This window comes from Ceratotherium simum, chromosome 1 (assembly GCF_057802395.1).
Source record: "Ceratotherium simum simum isolate JZ-2026a chromosome 1, ASM5780239v1, whole genome shotgun sequence".
In the NCBI taxonomy this organism is placed as follows: Eukaryota; Metazoa; Chordata; class Mammalia; order Perissodactyla; family Rhinocerotidae; genus Ceratotherium; species Ceratotherium simum.
In genome coordinates this window covers 96,822,911-96,844,441 of record NC_141900.1, presented here as the reverse complement: position 1 = coordinate 96,844,441, position 21,531 = coordinate 96,822,911, and the positions used below count along the sequence as shown (strand labels likewise).

The window sequence follows — 21,531 nt, the reverse complement described above, 5'->3', positions numbered from 1 at the left end:
TGCATATTTATGTACATAAATAAACACACAGTACTAGAAGTTCTAGTTAATACAAAAAGGCAGTAAAAGGCATTTATATCAGAAAAGAATAAAAAAAAAATGCCCTTCTTTGCAGATGACATGGTTGTCTATATATAAATCCTAAGAAATCTAGCCCAAAGCCCACTTAGAACTAATAAGTGAGTTTAGCCAGGTTGCAGGATACAAGATAAACACACAAAAATGAATTATATTTTTATATGCTAGCAATGAGCACACAGATACTGAAATTAAAAATACATTCATGATTCCAGACTAAGGGCTTCCATAATTTCAGTGTTTTGCAACCCTGGCAGCGTATTACAACCACTTCTAAGATGTATTTAAGAATACTGATGCCCAGGCACCATCCTCAGAAATTCTGATATAATTAATTGGTCTGGGGTGAGGCTCATCAGGTGATTTTATTCTGCATACACATCAAGAACTGTAGAGACTTGCTCTTAGCACATTGCAGGAGAAGAGATGATCAGCTTCCTGAGCCAGTGACTAATGAAGTCATTCCAGCTTAATCGTATTAATCTTACCTGCTACTTTGTTTTCTATTCATTAATCTTGAAAATTGTTCTTACAGTTAATCACCCCATTAACTTAACATTCACTATTTGGATAGAGTAGACAGTTTAGAATGAAGCAGGAAGATGTAGGACTCCAAGACAGAGTTCTCCAGAAAAGAAGAGTTTCTATGGACTATATGATATAATACATGACATGTAAAGATACACGAAACAAATTAAAAATAAGTATATGGAAGTTCATGCAAATGGAAAAACATTGCTTTTGTTTTGTAAAAATACAAAATCTAAACCAGAAAAGGAATAAAATCAGACACAACTCCACAGTAAATGAAATTTTCATAATGATATAGTCACTGGTCACTAATTTAATTAAAATTGTAATAATTTGGGGAAGATAAGAGGGAGAAGTGAGATCTTAAAGAGTTAAATTCACATCTATCATAACAAAAAGTGAATATAAAATATCTGCTATTGATAAATCAGTCAGTAGCAGCAGAAGCTTATCATTAAGAGGTGTGGAAATAATTACTGGAGAAGTTCAAGTGCTTTTCTCTGTGAAATAGGACTGATACAAGCGAGGGAAAAGGGCAGTGGCCTATAGTTTTTCAGTACAGGCCTTGTAGTACTATTTGATTTTATTAAACATGGGTATGTTTTACTTCGATTTAAAAAAAAAGTTGTTTTAGCTGCCTTACCTTTCAGAAAACTATTCTAACTGACTGTGCGTGACTCTGACATGCTGCTGAGGTGCAGGGTGTATATCAGCGCCTGTAACCGAGCCATCAGCACTGAGCTTGGGAACCTTAGTCAATCATTAGTTTCTGACCACAGAATCCAAGGTCAAGGAAAGGGCATACTGTTCCTGCAAGAGACAGAGCAGAAAACAATGGTCTGCAGTAGAATTACGACATGCAAAGACAGTCTATTCCTAACTTAATACGTTGGCCTGAGAAACCCAGTTTTGGCAAATTTTAAAGAGAAAACTGTCATAGAGTTTGAATGAAAGGTCCAGCAACACAGCCTGGTAAATTGTTGTACTCTAAAGGACACAGCGTGAGCCCGAATTTGCCTTTCACAATCTGGCTCCAATTATTGGGTACATGCCAGGAGATTGATCAAATCCCTAAATCTGTTAAGGATAACAGGAGCCAGGTTTCTCAGTATTGGATAAGGGAGTTGCAAATATGGAAAGGGAGAACGCTAGAATGAACCTTATAATATTGGAATTGGAACTGGAAGTATTGATGTAAACTCGTGGTTTTACAATACGTGTAGATAGATACAGAATTAAAGATACATGTAAACATATAAAGAAACCCGTGCAATTGCCACCCTTTCTCCCTCGCAGATGCCCTCCTCACCCTGCTTGGGATCTGACACCCCGTGCCAGGGAGCACACTCATGTTGAAACCCTCTTCACCTCAGTCTAGTTTCTGACACCCCACATGGGGCATGCCCTGCCCAGTATGGATGCCCTTCTCAATCTGCTGTGGCTTCAACAGCACCCAGCTGCTGTCCTTTTCCCATCTGGGCTCCACCACCCCACTTCCTTAGGAATGCCTTCCTTACCTTCATAGTCTGTCACCACATCTGGCCTCCCTCCTACACAGATACAAAGAAATGCGCCAGTTTAGACCTCCGACAATAAAGATACTTCACTTCACAGGGTGCTTATTAAATAATTTGAGGCAACTGATTGGTGATGGGTGGGATAGCAGGCCTCTGGACCTTGTATATCTCCCATATGTCTAGACATGTCTAGACAGGGTGATCGTTGCAACTAATGAATATGTTTGCAACTTGCCTGGACTCCTCTGAGCCATTTGTATTTCTCTCTTCTTTTTCACCCTGTTGTCCAGGAAGCAATGTCAATTTCTTGCTTTTTTCTGAAGCAAACATTTTATGTTTAAAACCCTAGATTTTCCGTTTCTTCCGTCCTATACTAATACTATTGTCATGTGCGTACTTGTCTCCCTTACTGAATTTTCTCTTTTTAAGTTCATGGGTTATATCTTTTCAAATTTTTTTTTTTAAGTTTCCCACATATTATTTTCCACAATTTTATTTTATTTATTTTTAACAGCTTTATTGAGGTATAACTGATATATAAAGAGCTGTACCTATTTAACGTGTACAATTTGATGAGTTTGGACATACGAAAACACCCATAATACCATCACCCACAATCAAGATAACAGACATAGCGTAATTACTTTCTTTTTTCTCCTTCCTAGCACAAACCCTCGTCTCACCTGCCTGTCTTTGCCTAGCACCTTAAAGGCGCACTCCCCTTGCCGGGAACAACAGCTGTTCCTGATAGCCCACCACATGCTTCCTGCTATTTACTCCCTTGAAAGTGGGACCTGGGGGGCGCCTTCCAACATCTCCAGGTGAGCAAATATTCTAATCACCACCTATTCATCTTGCTAGGATGCCAGGTCTCAGAACCACGACCAGATGCTTTCTTCTCAGAGAACCTACCCTGAAGTCTCAGCTTCCTCAAGGACTGGTCCCATGCTATGTTCTGGTCACCAAACATCCATTGACTATGAACTTACAGAAGAGCCCTGATTGCAGTGGGTTCTGTGAAAAGAAGAAATAAAATAATAAAAAACAAAAACCATAGGATATACAGCTTTGTTTTTGGTGTGTGTGAATATTCTAGATGTTGATACAGAGCCAATATTGAGATGGAGAAACTAAAAAAAATTACTATATGATATTTAACTAATCATAAAATAATGGAGTATAAACTGTACTCACTAACATTGGAAGGATATGTAGAAAAATAGTTGTCATTAGGGGATTAACATAGTTGGAAAAAGCGTTTTGAAGGAGAGGAGCTTAAGCCAGATCTTTAAGTAATCTAAATAGAACTGTATCAACTTCTTTTTTCTAAGAACTACTTCTGCTAGGTCATCTAAAAAGAGGCTAGCTTCTAGCTTCAACTACTACCCTCTGGCATGCTACTTTCCAGTAACGTGAAGCAACTCTTGAGATTGCCTTTTGAGATTTGTTCCTGCTATGTAGAGAGGCAAAGGAGTCTCTGTTGGGCTGGAGCCTTCGCTTTTCTTGACTCTCCTGTTTATTACTCTAGAACCCACAATCTTCTGCTGGCTTCAGCCTCTGGTGACCACTTACCTTTTTACCACTTACCTTTTTACTATGATTCTCTTGATCTTATCTTCCCAAGAGACAAGACTAAGAACAAATGGTTAGAAGGTCTAAACAGTTTTCTGCTTCAACACAAGGAAGAATTTCCAACTGGGTGATTGAGAAGATGCTATGGTCTCCTCTCTGCAGTAGAGGCTGGATGGCCTTTGGTGCAGATGTAGTAGATGCAGCTCAAGTGTCTGATGGGGAAAAAGGAGCTTCAGCATCTACTCTGTGCCAGAGACAGAGTTACAAACTTGGGATTTAAACATAAAATGTTTGCTTCAGGAGCTCATAATCTAGCTGAAAAAAAAGAGAAATCAAAACTTGCAAAGTTTACTAAAAACATTTACTAAAAACATTTTAGTAGTGATATACACAAGGCTTTAAAATGGTGCAAAGAAGCAAGAGAGAGGGTTGGTTATCTAACAAATCAAGGCCAGCATGGGGGTGGAGTTAGGAGTGGGAAAAGGTAAATGTCAGAGATTACCAGCAAAGAAGTGAGAAAAGTAACCCATTGAAGTCATTCAGCAATTATTTACTGAGCAATTACTGTGTGTCAGGTACATGCTGGCTTTGAGGCAGAATAGTGAGCAAATCAGACATTATTTGTGCCCTCAGGAATTTTAAACTATCTGGAACAATAGACACTAAGCAGATATTCACACAAGTAATATGTAATTGGAAGTAAATATAAAAAAAAGAAAAGTAAGGCTCACAAGAAAACTCAGGAAGGCCTGATTGAAGCTGGAGAGTGCAGGTGAGGTTCAGAATTATTTGTGGTTAGAGACCTGAAGAATGAGTGCCAATTAACCAGATAAGGTGTGTGGAGGAAGGCACAGTTGTCTAAAACAGCATAGAGTATCCAAGTGTATAGGCTTCAATGCCACGCCCAGGAATTTAAACTTATCCTGACATCAATGTGGAGCTATAAAGGGTTTCAGGCAAGAAAATGACATGATCCATGCGCATTTTAGAAAGATCACTCTGGTAGCAGTGTGGACGATGAGTTGAAGGAGAGTAAATCCAGAAAGGAGGAAGTGCGTATGGTGCCATTTCAGTAATTCAGGAGAGAGACAGTGGTCCCAAACTAAATCACAGGTGGTTGGATTGAAAAACAAGTCAAGGTTCTTCAAAGGTAAGTCAGAGATCTTCAAGATACATAAAATCTTCGAGAATTGCATTTGAATATAGGTGGTGAGTAAGGTACATGGAGAAGTTAAGGGTGACTTCCATGTTTCAGTTTTGACAAATCATGTGGATGGCGTTACATTGCACTGACTTAGGAAATATAGGAAAAAGAAGCTATGATGAATTCACCTCTAGATAAATTGACCTGAGGTGCTGTAGGACACTTGAGCAGATATGTTCAGGCAGAGGTTGGAACTAAGGGAAGCTCAGGAAAGAAGTTGGTATTAGAGGGATCGATTATGAATCATAAGAAATCAGTTGATAAAAAATCAAAGAGGGAGAATATAGGCAGTGAAAAAAATATTTATGCATCGCTTGTATTGGCAGTGCTTCACTCTTCCACTGATGCAGAGTTCTGTTGAGCAGTGCTCTTTGTGTCATTTTTGCAGGAAACCCATATTAAACCAAGCCCATGAAAAGGTCTTAACCATGTAGGGTCTACTTCTGCAAATCCCATACTCCCCTTTGTACTTGTGTTTATGATTAACCAGGCAACAATGTTTGCCATGCTTGAGAAATGGAGGCCCCTCCAGATGAACATCTGGGTGTCTCCTATCACGCTCCACCTGTGGCCCAGAGGCCTTGGACTAGAGATAAGATTGGTTGCTTTGGGGGCTATAAAGGGGACTATCCCCTCGTTCTTTTGCATCACTCCAAGTCAATTTGGAGAACCACCATGAAGATCATCATCTTTCTCATGTTCCTAGAAATTGCTGGTAAGTTTTTTTTTCTTCAATATTAAAATAAGAGACAGTGATAGAAATTAAATTTCCCACCTCTATGACCTCCTGTTTGGTGAGAAATCCAGCAGCAAATAAGTGAGTCTCTCTACTCCACCTGAAACAACATGGAGAATGGAAAATGAATGTCTGAGAGGAATTGAAGGGACATGCAACAGGCAATAGCAAATTCCATTCCCCACTCTCCCCTCCAGATGTGACGATCGCCTGAGACCTTGCTATGTAATTAGGGTAGCCATAGAACTGATTGGTCAAATTGGGACATTTTTGAGAATGAAAAGTGGCACAATTTATAATTGTTCTGGGGCAGCAAGCATAAACTAGAACTATCTCTAGCAAATCAAGACCTGGAGTCAACCTATGTGTAACACTATATATATATGTATATGCTCCTATATGTATGTGATCCAGGTCAGTGTTGATGGTCCTTGCCCCTCTCAGCTTCCTCTTCTCTGAATTCTTGGCTTTGGACTTAGATAAGGGCCCAGAGATGTGTCAGCTTTGGACCTTCTTGTTATAATATGAAAGCTAAAGTTGAAGAGAGACCACATTCAGCTGAGGCCTTCTAGAGTTGGAAAATATCTGTCCATTGGCTAGAAACAGACAGTCTCCCATGTGGTCTAGTCAGGTATTCTACCTGAGTCACATCCTTCATTGTGTTGTTAGGCTCTTGAGAGAACCAAAAGTGCTTCCTCCCTATTCATCTGGGACAAATAGCTTAGGAATATTCCTTCATATCAAAAATCTTAATTTTGCCCCCAAACTACTTTCAAGTTTTAGCATAGATATCAGATCTAGGGTACTCTCTCTTTCTCTCTCCCTGCTCCCTCTCTCACTCTCTGTCTCTTCTTTCTTCCTTGCATCCTTCACACAAGCAGCTCCTAAAATTACTCCGCTCCATGATTCCTTTTTGATCTAATAGGAAGGTGGAGAAAATTGTCTTAGTCTTTCTCTTGTCACATGACAGATTTATGGTCCCTTTTCACTCTCAATAGAGACTGTATGCATGGTTAATATTACAAAATGTAAAAGTTCTACTATATCCTTTTAGATAATGCCTCCCATAAAAACGGCTGTGTTCACATGCAAAATAACCTCAACTGTTTGGAGAGGAGGCAGTGGGGTATCAAAGGAGAGCACTGTATCCAGAGTCAGGAAATGTAGGTTTCAACGCTGGCTCCACAATTATTACCTCTATGATACTATGCAACCTTCAATTTTCCAATAGGTAACTTCTTAAAATGTAGGGCTTGATTACACCTCTCATTCTATATATTGACTATCCAATATAATCGTCTATTTTGATTTGATTTGTTTATTGTGGGAGTTGTTATAGTTTTACTAAACCAATCAGTAGCTCTTGTACTGATTTCTCTACCTTTCACAAGTGGTCATGTTTGTGTTTTCCCACTGGGAGATCCCTCAAGGTATGTCTGTGAAATTTGTTCAGCCTGTTTTTGTGTGTGTGTGAGGAAGATCAGCCCTGAGCTAACATCCATGCTCATCTTCCTCTACTTTATATGGGACAGCTTGGCTTGACAAGCGGTGCACTGGTCTGCACCCGGGATCCAAACCCGCGAACCCCCGGCCGCCCAAGCGAAGTGTGCACACTTAACCGCTACGCCACCGGGCTGGCCCTTTGCTCAACCTTTTAAAGAATTTTAGAGTACATTAATTCATTCTATCAAATTTCTGGAGAATAGCATGTGAAGTAGAGCCTAACTTATGAAAATGTATTATATTTATGTGTATGAGTGTGTATATGTGGGCAAGTATGTACAAAGAGAAATACAAAGTATGTATAAAGAGAATGAGTGTCTTACATGACATTAAGGTAAGTTTAGAGTGGTTATTTTCTTTTTTGTGTGTGTGAGGAAGATCAGCCTTGAGCTAACATCCATGCCAATCCTCCTCTTTTTTTTGCTGAGGAAGACCAGCCCTGAGCTAACATCTATTGCCAATTCACCTCCTTTTTTTCCCCCCTTTTTCTCCCCAAAGCCCCAGTAGATAGTTGTATGTCATAGTTGCACATCCTTCTAGTTGCTGTACGTGGGACCTGGCCTCAGCATTTCCGGAGAAGCGGTGCATCCGTGTGTGCCCTGGATCCGAACCCAGGCTGCCAGTAGCAGAGCGCATGCACCGCTAAGCCACGGGGCCAGCCCCATAGAGTGGTTATTTTCAATGAGTAGAATTTGAGATAATTTTTTTCTTCTGCATTATTGAGTTGTTACTGTACTGTACTTTCGTAATTTTCCTACATGCATGTATATTACATTTCAAAAGAGCATGCTTAAAACTGTTTTAATTTGGGAAAAGAAGAAAAAAGAGATTTAGACTAGCAGAACATCCCCAGTGTTCCCACCTGAAGTGCTATGTTGCATATTTTCAAATCTACCTTCTTCTCGGAAGTTTTAGGACAAAGCGTGATCTTCAACTATCTTCTCCCCCTCCTTCTCGTCTCTTAGGGGCTTTACCCAAGAATGGTGACAATGATGATGACAAGATTGTTGGGGGCTATACCTGTGACATCAATGCCCTTCCCTACCAGGTGTCCCTGTATGCTGGATCCCACCTGTGTGGAGGCGCCCTCATCAGCAGCCAGTGGGTGTTGTCAGCTGCTCACTGCTACAGACCGTAAGTGTGGGCACCTGGAGCCCCTGTGGGTGACAGAAGATACCACATGCAGGTTGATTCCCCGGCTCTGACTCATCATATTAGGAGGGCAGGCCCTGGCAGGGAGATGCAGGGGCTATTAAGGAAAACTCTCTTTGTGGCCATCTTCTTGAACATGCTATCATCTCTGAAAACGAATGTCTTCCTCTTCTTCTGTATGGCTAAACCCTTCTTCATGACCTGAATTCCAATACCTTTGTCTTCACAAAACCCAGCCTTTCTAACTAACTTTCTTTTCTTTTCTTCTCTTTTTAAATTTTACTTTATTGTAATAAGAACACTTAACTTGAGATCTATCCTCTTATCAAATTTTTAAGTGTACAGTACAGTATTGTTCACTCTAGGTATAATGTTGTTCAGCAGATCCCTCAAACTCATTCATCTTACTTATCTGAAACTTTAGGCCCATTGATTTGCCACTTTCCACTCTAATTAACTTTAGATGGTCCCTCTCCATGGAGTCCTGACCTTCTGCTTTAGTGCTCACATTATTCTCTTCTCTCTTCACACATTACGAACAGCCTGTAGTCAACTTCTGGCTGCTGCTGGAGATCCTCGAAAATGAGCATGCTCTGCTCACTGCCTCCATTTCTGCATCACACACAATCCCCTATCAGATAAAGTTTTCTTCAAGTCCACTAATGAGGCTAGTTTTGTCTTGGGTCATTTTATTTGCTTGCAAGCTTCTGCTGGGATGCCACAAGGTGGGACTGTGAGTATGAAAGCAAGATCCAGCTGATTAGCAGAAAGACTGTGGCTTCTCCTCTCCCTTTCCAGGCGCTTCCATCTGAGGCTGGGTGAACATAACCTCGCAGTCACTGAAGGGACTGAACAGTTCGTCAGTGCAGTCAAAATTATCAAACACCCCAAGTACAAGAGCATAACCACAGGGCATGACATCATGCTGATCAAGCTGGCAAAGCCTGTCATCCTGGACGAGAGTGTGAACACCATCTCCCTGCCCAGCTCCTGCCCCGAGAGTGGCACTCAGTGCCTGATCTCTGGCTGGGGCAGCACACAGCCATCTGCCAGTGAGTGAGCCTGAGTGTTACTCAGTGACAGAAGAGTCACTACAATTAGGCTACAGTGGAGATGAGGTCAAGGGCTGTGTAGACACATTGCCTGGGTTAAGACGGCTCAGTTTCCTTGGGTAATTCCTTTGAAGTTACTTATTTTAGTGTCCTCCTCTTCAAAATGAAGATAATGACAATATCTACCTTACTGGTTGAGTTTAAGGATTAAATGAGATAATATATGCAATGAGTTTGGAATAGTAAAAGGCACACAGTAAGTGCTCAAGAAATGACAGTAGCAGTTATTATTATTATTATTAATAATATTATTATTAATAATAATAATAATATTATTATTATTATAAGGGCTCCTTGCTACCCTTTGGAGGACCTGACCCTTTGGGGATTTTGGAGAAAGGAGCTTGGAGAAATCCATATCTGCGGATGAGTGGGTATAACTCAGTGTCTGTCAATAACCATTATCATCATGCCTTTTGTACAGGAATGAGGTATCCCACAGAAAATATAGCAGACAATGAAGAAAGGGTTAGGTCCAAATTCCCTAACTCCCTGCAATGCCTGAGGGCTCCCGTGCTCTCTAACAGCACCTGCCGCAAAGCATATCCAGGCCTGATCAACAACAGCATGATGTGCGTGGGCTTTCTTGAGGGCGGGAAGGATGCCTGCAAGGTGGGTTTGCCTTCACCCCTGCTCTGGATTCTGCATCTACTAAAGAGGTGGAGGCACTACTGACATTCTCTTCTTCTCATTTTAGGGGGACTCAGGTGGTCCTGTGGCCTGTAATGGGACCCTTCAAGGCATTGTTTCCTGGGGTGCAGGCTGTGCCCTCAAAGGCAAACCTGGAGTCTACACCAAAGTCTGCAACTACATAAAGTGGATTCAGGACACCATGGCAGCCAACTAAGGGGTTTCCACTCTCCTTGGCCTCAGCTCCAGGGCATAAAACCCTCTTTAACTTTGTCTCACCTCTGGAGGGCTCATATATCTCACATAGACCTGTCAATAAAATGCCTTCCTTAAAACTGTTGCCATCCTTCCAAACTAGTCAAGGTTTCAAAGGAAAGATTTACAGTAGTGTTTCGCCAAAGGAGGTCCCCAAACCACCTAAATCAGAGTCATTCCAAGGACCTTTTTAAAACTTCAAATTCCTGGTCCCCCTCAATAATCAAAATTCCTCTGCATTTCTAACCACCACGACCTCATGATGCTTATGGGCCCCAAGGTTGGTGACCCTTGGCCTAGAGACAATCTTTCCTTCCTCTGAGAACTCAGCCTCAGCTCAGCTTGCTCCCATGGGGTGATTAGCAAGGCCTCAGCAGGTGGCACATGCATGATACCTGACCTTCTTGCAACCTGTACAACTAGTGTCTGCAGAGACAGTTTGCTTCGTAGACTCTCAAACACCAAAATGTACTTATTCACATGAACAATTATACTTTTTGAGTGGTAAAGAACAAGATAAAACAAAGTTTACCAAAACATCAAAAACTTCCGTCAAAATTGTGAATGGAGTTTATACATGTATCTTCTGGTACCAGCAGAGAGAAGCCTCTTGCTGCTACCCAGATGGGTTGCCATCTGTTGTTAGAAAGTTCTTTGTTAAGTTGAGCCATCATATGCTACTTTATAATATCTACTTCTAAGTCCCAATCCTATCATCTGGATCCTTGTGGCACAATTCTGTATTTCCTAACATGTCAGTGTGTCAAGTATTGGACAATAATGGCCATGTCCCTTGGGGGTTCTCTTCTCCAGGCCATGGTCTCTTTAACCTTCCCAGAGCATCAGTAAATCCATTCCTTTCACCAGGAAAATTATCCTCCTTGGACAGAGTTTATTTTGGCTATGTCTGTTTAAATCATGATAACTAGAGCAGATCATCTCCACAGCCCCCAGAAATGACTGATAGGAAGCACTTAGGGTAGACAGCTAGGGTGAGCAGGGATTCTGGGTCAGAGAGCTGGGGAAGGCCCAGGAAGAGGGCTGGCGGCCTCAGAGGAACAGGAAGAAGGCAATGCTTTGGGCTTAGAGGTTGACCATTTGATCTCAGGGACTGGTAAGAGGAAGACTGAACTCTGTCTCTAAGGAATTGGGACACCAAGTGAGTATTAATACAAAAAAAATGGGGATAAATGAGTACCCTTTTACTGGAGATGGTATGTCAAATGAGGGCTTGGTCACAAGGAACATGGCAATAGCAGAGATATTTGAGCACAGAGGAGACAAGATCCCAGGAGGATGATTGGCTAAGGTGACTTGCTGCTGTGTCATTGGCTTTGGTCTCCTTGAATTCCGTGTCTCTAGGAATGGCATTATATCTGAATTGTGAGTCAAAGCTGAGTCTGATATTAGCACTGAGGTGACTAAGATGATTGAAGAGCTACTAGGACAAGCCACACAAATATTTGCATTGATTGAGATTTCTTTGGTGCCTTGATTCAGTCATCTGTGATGTTGATTCTTCTCAGCTCTGGGTCACTAGTAAATTGGCTATTTGGTTTTCTGCGTTCTCAAATCAGAAACCTCAGGGATTTCTTTTTTCCTTTTTGTTGCAGTAACATTGGTTTACAACATTATATATATTTTAGGTGTACATCATTATATTTTGATTTCTATATAGATTACATCATGTTTACCACCCAAAGACTAATTACAATCCATCACCACACATGTGCCTAATCTTCCCTTTCACCTCCACCCCTCCACCGTTCCCCTCTGGAAACCACCAATCCAATCTCTGTCTCTATGTGACTGTTTGGTGTTGTTTTTATCTTCTACTTATGAGTGAGATCATACAGTATTTGACTTTCTCCTTCTGACTTATTTCGCTTAACATAATACCTTCAAGGTCCATCCATGTTGTCACAAATGGCTGGATTTCATCGTTTCTTATGGCTGAGTAGTGTTCCATTATGTATATAGACCACATATTCTTTATCCATCCTTCCCTTGATGGGCACCTAGGTTGCTTCCAAGCCTTGGATATTGTGAATAATGCTGCAATGAACATAGGGGTGCATGTATCCTTATGCATTTGTGTTTTCACATTCTTTGGATAAATATCCAGCAGTGGAATAGTCGGATTGTATGGTAGTGCTATTCTTAATTTTTTGAGGAATCTCCATACTGTTTTCCATATTGGCTGCACCAGTTTGTGCTCCCACCAGCGGTGTGTGAGAGTTCCCTTCTCTCCACATCCTCTCCAACACTTGTTATTTCCTGTGTTGTTAATTATAGCGATTCTGATGGGAGTCAAGTGATAGCTCATTGTAGTTTTGATTTGCATTTCCCTGATAGTTAATGATCTTGAACATCTTTTCATGTGCCTGTTGGCCATCTGTATATTTCTTTGGAGAAATGTTTGTTCAGGTCTTTTGCCCATTTTTTAATTGAGTTGTTGCTTTTTTCGTTGTTGAGCTGTATGAGCTCTTTATATATTTTGGAGATTAACCCCTTATCAGATATATGGTTTGCAAATATCTTCTCCCAATTGTTAGGTTGTCTTTTCATTTTGTTGACAGTTTCTTTTGCTGTGCAGAAGGTTTTTAGTTTTATATAGTCCCATTTGTTTATTTTTTCTATTATTTCCCTTGTGCGGTCAGACATGGTACTTGACAATATATCTCTAAGACTGTTGTTGAAGAGCGTAGTGTCTATGTTTTCTTCTAGAAGTTTCATGTCTTACATTCAAGTCTCTAATCCATTTTGAGTTAGTTTTTGTGTATGGTGTAAGATAAGGGTCTACTTTCATTCTTTTGCATGTGGCTGTCCAGTTTTCCCAACACCATTTATTGAAGAGACTTTCCTTTCTCCATTGCATGTTCGTGGCTGCCTTGTCAAAAATTAGCTGTCCATAGAAGTGTGGGTTTATTTCTTGGCTCTGGATTCTATTCCTTTGATCTGTGTGTCTGTTTTTGTGCCAGTACCACGCTGTTTTGGTTACTATTGCTTTATAACGTACTTTGAAATCAGGGATTGTGATACCTCCAGCTTTGTTCTTTTTTCTCAGGATTCCTTTGGCTATCCGGGATCTTTTGTTGTTCCATATAAATTTTAGGATACCTTGATCTATTTCTGTGAAAAACGGGACTTTGATAGGGATTGCACTGAATCTATAGATTTCTTTAGGAAGTATGGACATTTTAACTATGTTAAATATTACAGAGCATGGAATATCCTTACATTTCTTTGTGTCTTCTTCAATTTCCTTCAACAATGTCTTATAGTTTTCAGTGTACAAATCTTTCACCTCTTTAGTTAAGTTTATTTCTAGGTATTTTATTATTTTTGTAGCAATGGTACATGGCGTTATATTCTTAATTTCTCTTTCTGTTACTTCATTGTAAGTGTATAGAAACATAACTGATTTTTGTATGTTTATTTTTATCCTGCAAATTTGCCATAATCATTTATTAATTCTAAAAGATTTTGGTGGATTCTTTACAATTTTCTACATATAAAATCATATCATCTGCAAATAGTGACTAAATGCTCCAGTCAAAAGGCATAGGGTGGCTAATTGATAAAAAAAAAAAAAAAAGATTTATTTGCTGCATACAAGAGACACGCTTCAGACCTAAAGACACTCACAAACTGAAAGTGAAGGGATGGGAAAAGATACTGCACGCAAATGGCAATGAAAAGAAAGCTGGGGTAGCAATACTTGTATCAGACAAAATAGACTTTAAACCAAAAAGTGTAAGAAGAGACAAAGAAGGGCACTACATAATGATCAAGGAAATAATCCAAGAGGATATAACACTTGTAAATATCTATGCCACCAACATAGGAGCATCTAAATATATAAAGCAATTATTAACAGACATAAAAGGAGAGATAGATGGTAACACAATAATAGTAGGGGACTTTAACACTCCACTTACACCAATAGATAGATCCTCCAAACAGAAGGTCTATAAGGAAACAGCCTTAAACGACACACTAGACCAGATGGACTTAGTAGTTATATACATAACGTTCCATCCAAAAACCGAAGAATACACATTTTTTTTCAAATTTACATGAAACATTCTCCAGGACTGATCACATATTAGGCTACAAAATAAGTCTCAATAAATTTAATAAGATTGAACCAAGCATCTTTTCTGACCACAACAGTATGAAACTAGAAATCAACTACAGGAAGAAAATCAGAAAAGCCACAAATATGTGGAGATTAAGCAAAATGCTCCTGAACAACAATTGAGTCAATGAAGAAATCAAAGGAGAAATCAAAAAATAACTGGACACAAAAGAAAATTAAAATGTGACATGCCAAAATTTATGGGATACAGCTAAAGCAGTTCTAAGAGGGAAGTTTATAGCAATACAGACCTATCTCAACAAACAAGAAAAATCTCAAATAAACAATCTAACAGTGCACCTAAAGGAACTGGAAAAAAAGGAACAAACAAAGCCCCAAATCAGTAGAAGGAGAGAAATGATAAAACTCAGAGCAGAAATAAATGAAATAGAGACTTAAAAACAATGGAAAAAATAAAAGAAAGCAAGAGCTGCTTCTTTGAAAAGATAAACAAAATTTACAAACCTTTAGCTAGACTCACCAAGAAAAAAAGAGAGAAGGCTCAAATAATTAAAATCAGAAATGAAAGAGGAAAAATTACAATGGACATCTCAGAAATACAAAAGATTATAAAAGAATACTATGAAAAGCTATATGCCAACAAATTGGATAACCTAGAAGAAATAGATAAATTCTTAGAATCATACAACCTTCAAAACTGAATCAAAAAGAAATAGAGAATTTGAATAGACCAATCACCAGTAAGGAGATCAAAACAGTAATCAAAAACATCCCCCAAAATAAAATTCCAGGACCAGACGGCTTCCCTGGTGAATTGTACCAAACATTCAAAGAAGACTTAATACCTATCCTTCTCAAACTTTCCAGAAAATTGAAGAGGAGGGGAGGCTAACTCATTCTACAATGTGAACATCACCCTGATACCAAAACCAGAAAAGAACAACACAGAAAAGAAAATTACAGGCCAATATCACTGATGAATATCGATGCAAAAATCCTCAACAAAATACTAGAAAGCCAAATACAACAAGACATCAAAAAGATCATACACCATGATCAAGTGGGATTTATTTCAGGGATGCGGGGATGGTTCAATATCGACAAATCAATCAACGTGATACACCACATTAACAAAATGAAGAAAAAAAATCACATGATCATCTCCATATATGCAGAGAAAGCATTCGACAAGATACAGCGTTGATTTATGATAAAAACTCTGAATAAAATGGGTATAGAAGGAAAGTACCTCAACATAATAAAGGCCATGCTACTATCACTCACAATGGTGAAAAACTGAAAGCTATCCTTCTAAAAACAGGAACTAACAAGGATGCTCACTTTCACCACTCCTATTTAACATAATATTGGAAGTCCTAGCCAGAGCAATTAGCCAAGAAAAATAAATAAAAGGGATCCAAACTGGAAATGAAGAACTGAAACTCAGTGATTTCTTGCTACATTTCATATGGGCTCTGAGATAGCACTTTGGAGAATAATTGTTAATCAGCTGTGAATCTATCTCAGAGTACCACATCAAGAGCATGTATGTCTTAGCTCCCTAACTGCAAATATATCAAGGAAACATTGCCAAGTAGTTTGTTGAAAACAAACCTTGCTATATTCCAGTTTTTCTCAGAAGTCCTTGATCTAATCGTGTCATCCACAAGAAAATGGCTAGCTTGACATGACTTGTTCTAAGTGAACGTGTGTTCTATGCTAACTTTGCTAAATACTTGTAGGCTGATGACTGTGCCTCAAAAGGAGCAGAATAGGAAAGTGACAATGACTGTAGCCTCTGAGGGTCGCAGCACTTGTGAATGGTTTGCTCACCAACTTATGACCCACAGGATCTATATGTTTTTCCTAGAGTGAATTCAGGATGCTTCACCTTTTCTTTTCCTATTTTCCAAACTGTAGTTTCCAAAATTATAATAGAAAAATAGTTTTGATCTCAATAATATAAATTAATTTTGTTGTAGGAAATGCATGCCATAGAATCAAAGTGGGTATATTGAAGGGATTGGGATGATGGAGCTTGGAGAAATTCACCAAAAATTCCTGAGTTCCACTACCCACTCAACATTGAATTGGAGATGTAAATGTATCTGACAGAAAATTGTTTATTGAAAAATTAATATGGGGCTGCATTGTAAATTCTTGACATTTTTCATTTATGATGCTCCATTTCAACCTTCAGCTTCACTTCAACCTCCATATCCATTCTGTTCTTCTTCGTACTCCTATTTTCTTCCAATCCAAAATTATGTTTTCTCTCCATAAATGCCTCACCAGCCAATCATATTCACAAGTGCGAAGTTTCCATACTATTTTGTGGGAGCATTTGCACACATTTTTCTGACAGCTGTGGGTTCCAGGTATACAAATCTATCTTTTTCTACGATAAAGCTTGTATTTTCTTTTCTTAGATACACTTTCTCGTCTAATCTTGTGGGATGGAGTTAGGATCTGGCCACAAAAGTTAGAGCAATGAGAAGCGAATTCTGACAAATACATAAATTAGTTATGTTGGGACTTTCACAAAACTCTGGTATGTGGATCAAGATTTTATTAACTTCTATAGCTCTATTATTTTCTGTGTGGCTATTCATTTTATACATGAGCATATTAAAGTCCAACAACAACAAAAAAAAACAGCAACAAAAAACCTAGTGACAGAATTAAGGCTAGAACTCTAGTTACCAGATCTAAATGTTTTTTCCAGTATTTTGTTGCTTCTCATACTTTGATAACAGTTTTCTGTCTCTGTGAGTCTCTTTTTTTCCCTGCATTGTTCTCGGTCCTTCCAATATCCCAGCCTTAAATCTCCAGTCTTTCTCTTCTTCCTTTCTCCCTAAAACATCACTGGAAGTAAAGACAACAGCGAGATGTTTCTCCAAAGATTACTAATTTTATTTCAAGCCATACCTGATCATTGAAACTGAGCCACCATTCAGTTTCAAATCTGTACATAAGGCATTTAACGGTTTCTTCCCTATCTTTTAGATCAGAGTCAACTAACCAGAGCCCTGGATAAATTTGGCCAGGAACCTCTTTTTTCTCTTTTTTGGTGAGGAAGATTGGCGCTGAGCTAACATCCACTGCCAATCTTCCTCTTTTTGCTGAGGAAGATTGTGCCTGAGCCTACATCTGTGCCAATCATCCTCTATTTTGTATGTGGGACGCTGCTACAGCATGGCTTGATGAGCAGTGTGTAAGTCTGTGCCCAGGATTCAAATCCTTGAACCCCAGGTCACTAAAGCAGAGCACACAACTTAACCACAACACCACCGGGCCAGCTCCCAGGAACCTCTTTTAGTGAATGAAGTTCATTTGGAACATGTCTGCACTTATTCATCTCCATATTGTCTACAGCTGCTTTCATGCAATGGCAGCAGAGTAGTTGTGACAGAGGCTATATTGCCTGCAAAGCCTAAAACATTTACTATCTGTCCCTTTACAGAAAAAGTTTGCTGACCCTTGCAAACAAATTTATGAGAGAATCACATGGAGCTAAAGAAGAAATACTCCAAAACTAATGGAATCCTTGAGGAGGGTTCTCAAGGAAACATAAGTGTGATTCCAGGGTTCCTTTTACCGGGAAAGAACATTCTATTCATTAAGCCTGATTTTCTATATGTGGCAAAGATTAGAAATTCTGCCTAGCATAGACTCTCAGGTTAGCATCAAGGTTATCGCACAAGCATATACTTTGTACCTTGTTCCTTTATGTATTTTTGCCACCCTGGTTTTTTGCTTCAGTTTTTTAATAGGTTTCTTAGTACATATTTTTTCAAGAAGAATTCTTGTTTAAAAATTTCTTTACACATTAGAGTGGCAAAGAGCCAGCATGGCCTCAATGACTACTAGTGTATTAACCAGGAAAATGGCTGGAGAAGCTAAGGAAAAAGAGAAACAGACTCCATTGATGAAAAGAGCATAAAATCCTGTAGAGAATGGTGACTCTTGCTCCTGCCAATACAAGTGTCAATAAATTTGCTGGAGCTCAATCAGCCCCCAATTCAGGCACAAGGTTAAAGAGCCTTCCAAGGCCACTAAGCCACTTTCATGGGAAAGAAAGCTGACAGATACAGATTAATTAAACACAGACACATGCCTCTTTGCCACCACGTGTTTGAAGTTAGGAAAGGAAATATAGGTACCAGCCCACTCTGCTGGGCAAGAGAAGTAGGAGCATTTCCCCTACATCGATCATGATTCTTTTCAAGGGAGGAGGTTGAGGAGGGAGACCCCCACACGTACTGTGGCATATTTGAAGTTGATTGTTAAGGAGAATTCATAGATATTATTGAGAACAGAATTTTGGCACACATAAAGTGTAGACAAGAATATTTACCGAGTCTGGGAACTTTCAAACCAATTCTCCAGGGCCAAACTTCACAGAATGATTCACAGTCTCCCAAAGCAAAAGGTATCCTTTAAGTGCAAGCTCGCTCACAATGATGGAAGGATGTCTTCAGATTTCTTTATCCAATTTACATAAATGACAATCATGCATACATATGTACAAAGGCACTTCATACTGATTCTCTGTTCTCCTGGCCTCTTCAATAGGGAACATTCTCCTAGTCACTTTCACTTAAAGTACTAGTCACTTCCACTTACTATCCAGATCTACTCTGCTCCATACCCCTTCCGCTCACAGCAACCCCTACAGCCACCGTCATCAGGCATCCTTGGTTTTCCCACTCTCATTTTGTCCAACCATCTGCCTAGGACCATGTTGGTGTATGAATCACTTGTAGTCTTCAACACAATTTTAGGGAGTGCGTGGCTGACTATTTTTATTTAAATAACTATTTCACTAAAATGTATGGGTTCATTTTAATGTGCATTAGATGAAATTCATCAACACATGAAATATCAATGTCTTGCTTAAGAAGAGGCCCAGGAATTTAAGTCTATTTAAAAATCAGAATGTAGCTATATTACAAGCACTGTGCTAAGTGGTTTACATGCAACATGGGAATAACTGAAGGCTGGAAATCATCACTTGCATTTTCCCCACGTCCCACTATGCTTTAGGTGACTGAAGAATCATCACATTGCAGCTACTCAGGTCCGTGTTCCTTTGCCTCAAGGTGTTGATTTGGAAATTGCAATTGATCCTAGATAAATCCCCTTAGCTGGCAACCCTCACTCCTTCCCTTCGTGGAAGAAAGTGTTGAAGTGGTAAAGCCCAGGACACCCCAGAGAGAGCTCTCTAGGACATAGCAGCACATGAGCCATTTATTGTGAAAAACTCTGCTCTACACTGTTGTGATTTTCATATGAGCCAATGACCCTGCTGAGGTCCAGGGGAAGTTCCAGGGGTGATATAGAATCATAGAACTTCCAACATGTCACTGTGGAGGTGTTGACAAAAGAAGATAATTGAACAGCACGAGAAGACTCCCCTTTCCTCACTCTGTACCCCACCCCTTCCCTTAATCCTTAGTATCTCCTGATGTCTAGGGATCAATGAATGGTACCTTCCTGCCTGTGTGCCATTCATTCAATAGTTAATGAATGCCTATATTGTCCTACAGCTCAAGGCACTTTCCCATGGCTACAGCCTTACTAGCTGCTCTACCCGTCTTTTCTCCTTAGAACAGTAGTTCTTAGCTAGAAATGATTTTGAACCCAGGGGACATTTAGAAATATCTGGAGCAATTTTTTGTTGTCATCACTGGCAGGAGGGGCTGGTGCTACCTGTAACTAGAGTCCAGGGATGCTGATAAATATCGTACAGTATGTAGGATAGTTCCCCACAACAAAGAATTACTTAGCCTAAAATGTCAATAGTGCCAGGGTTGAGAAACTCTGCCTTCTAGCTAATCATCTTCATATCAGCAAAATTTCAAATGTAAAGGAAACAGAAGGAATCCATACAGAAGGAGTGATTTGCTAAAGCAGGAATAGGATCCCAGTAGGCCATTCAGATGTATTATGTGGGTGTACAAAATTCCAATATGTAGTTAGATGTTAATTCTCACTAAGATTCACTTACTCTGGGTATTTCTGCCATGCCATATTAATTATGACAATTCCTGCTTCAGGAACCCATTTCTTGAATGCTTCAGAATTCTCTTTGCTCCCCAGAGTGTCTGTGAATTGGTCGAGTTCAGATTGCTCTCCTTGATTTTGCTCATGCCATCACAGCGGAGGACATGGACCCTGAAATGAGGCTGCTAAAGCTTTTCCCTTGTCTTAACCACATAATGGCTATAAAACATTGAACAAAACAGGTTACATCTCTAAGCCACGCTCTCCCAATCTATAAAACGGAAAAAATCATAACAACACTTAAAAAGTTGTTGGTGAAGATTGAATGCGTTGATGTTTGTAAATCACCTCCACAGTGGCAGACACATAGTAAGCACTCCATAAATTTCAATTGTATTATCATTGGCCAGGAATTCTGTTTTATCTTGATCTCCAGACTCTGGTTAACTTTCTGGGGTAGTGTTGCATAGTGATTAATAGCACAGACTCTGAAGCCAGATTTCTTGTTTTGGAATCTTTACCCTACGCTGTACTTGCTACTTGGATTTGGTCAAGCCCCTTATAATTTTGTGTGCCTCAGTTTTCCCATCTGTAAAGTGGGGGTAATAATAGGTATCTCATGGGGTTGTTATGAGGATTACTAAATTAATATAGGCAAAGTATTTAGAATAACCCTAATATTTAGTAATTTCTAGATAAGTGTAAGTTATCATCATTCTTTCACTCTCCTGTTCAGATCTATGGTAGTTTCAGATCAGAACAATTTTTCTTGTTTCAAGAGAACAAGTTTGTCCTATTAATAATGAAATGTTAACATGGATACACAAGGCCAGAGGTATTACAAGAAAAATTATACAATTGTGAAAAAGCCCATGTTAATTAAACATCAGGGTGTAGGTTTCAAGATAGTCCTGAGGATAAAAGTTCACAGTTGAGACAACCAAATATCTAAGATTTTTGTCTTGGAATCAGGACACCTGGAGCCCTGTTCTGTGACCTTACTCCAATATACTTTTCTATTCTGGGTACAGTTTCCATGAGGTGAGTTAATTACTTCAATATCTATAAACTTTTGGAAAAGCGGACCTATGTTGATGTTTAAATTTGTTCTGAATTATCTTCACCTTGGAACA

The 21,531-nt window shown here is 39.5% G+C and overlaps 1 protein-coding gene across 2 annotated transcripts; it reads left to right on the top strand.

Moving 5' to 3' along the window:
• The first annotated feature begins 5,577 nt into the window (after positions 1-5,577).
• LOC101405166 (trypsin-like) lies at positions 5,578-10,252 on the top strand. 2 transcript variants are annotated; one of them, XM_087435810.1, is made up of 5 exons: positions 5,578-5,617; positions 8,107-8,275; positions 9,092-9,345; positions 9,860-10,017; positions 10,103-10,252. In XM_087435810.1, the coding sequence occupies exons 1-5, from the start codon at positions 5,578-5,580 to the stop codon at positions 10,250-10,252; spliced, it is 771 nt and encodes a 256-aa protein (XP_087291936.1). The 2 variants fall into 2 exon arrangements, with proteins under 2 accessions (XP_087291936.1, XP_014643279.1); XM_014787793.2 differs by having other exon boundaries at positions 9,830-10,017.
• The last annotated feature ends 11,279 nt before the right edge of the window (positions 10,253-21,531 follow it).

Coding starts and splice junctions, on each gene's coding strand:
- LOC101405166 (XM_014787793.2), top strand. CDS start 5,578: ATGAAGATCATCATCTTTCTCATGTTCCTAGAAATTGCTG. Junction 5,618..8,106: donor CATGTTCCTAGAAATTGCTG/GTAAGTTTTTTT, acceptor CTCGTCTCTTAG/GGGCTTTACCCAAGAATGGT. Junction 9,346..9,829: donor CAGCACACAGCCATCTGCCA/GTGAGTGAGCCT, acceptor CCTTTTGTACAG/GAATGAGGTATCCCACAGAA.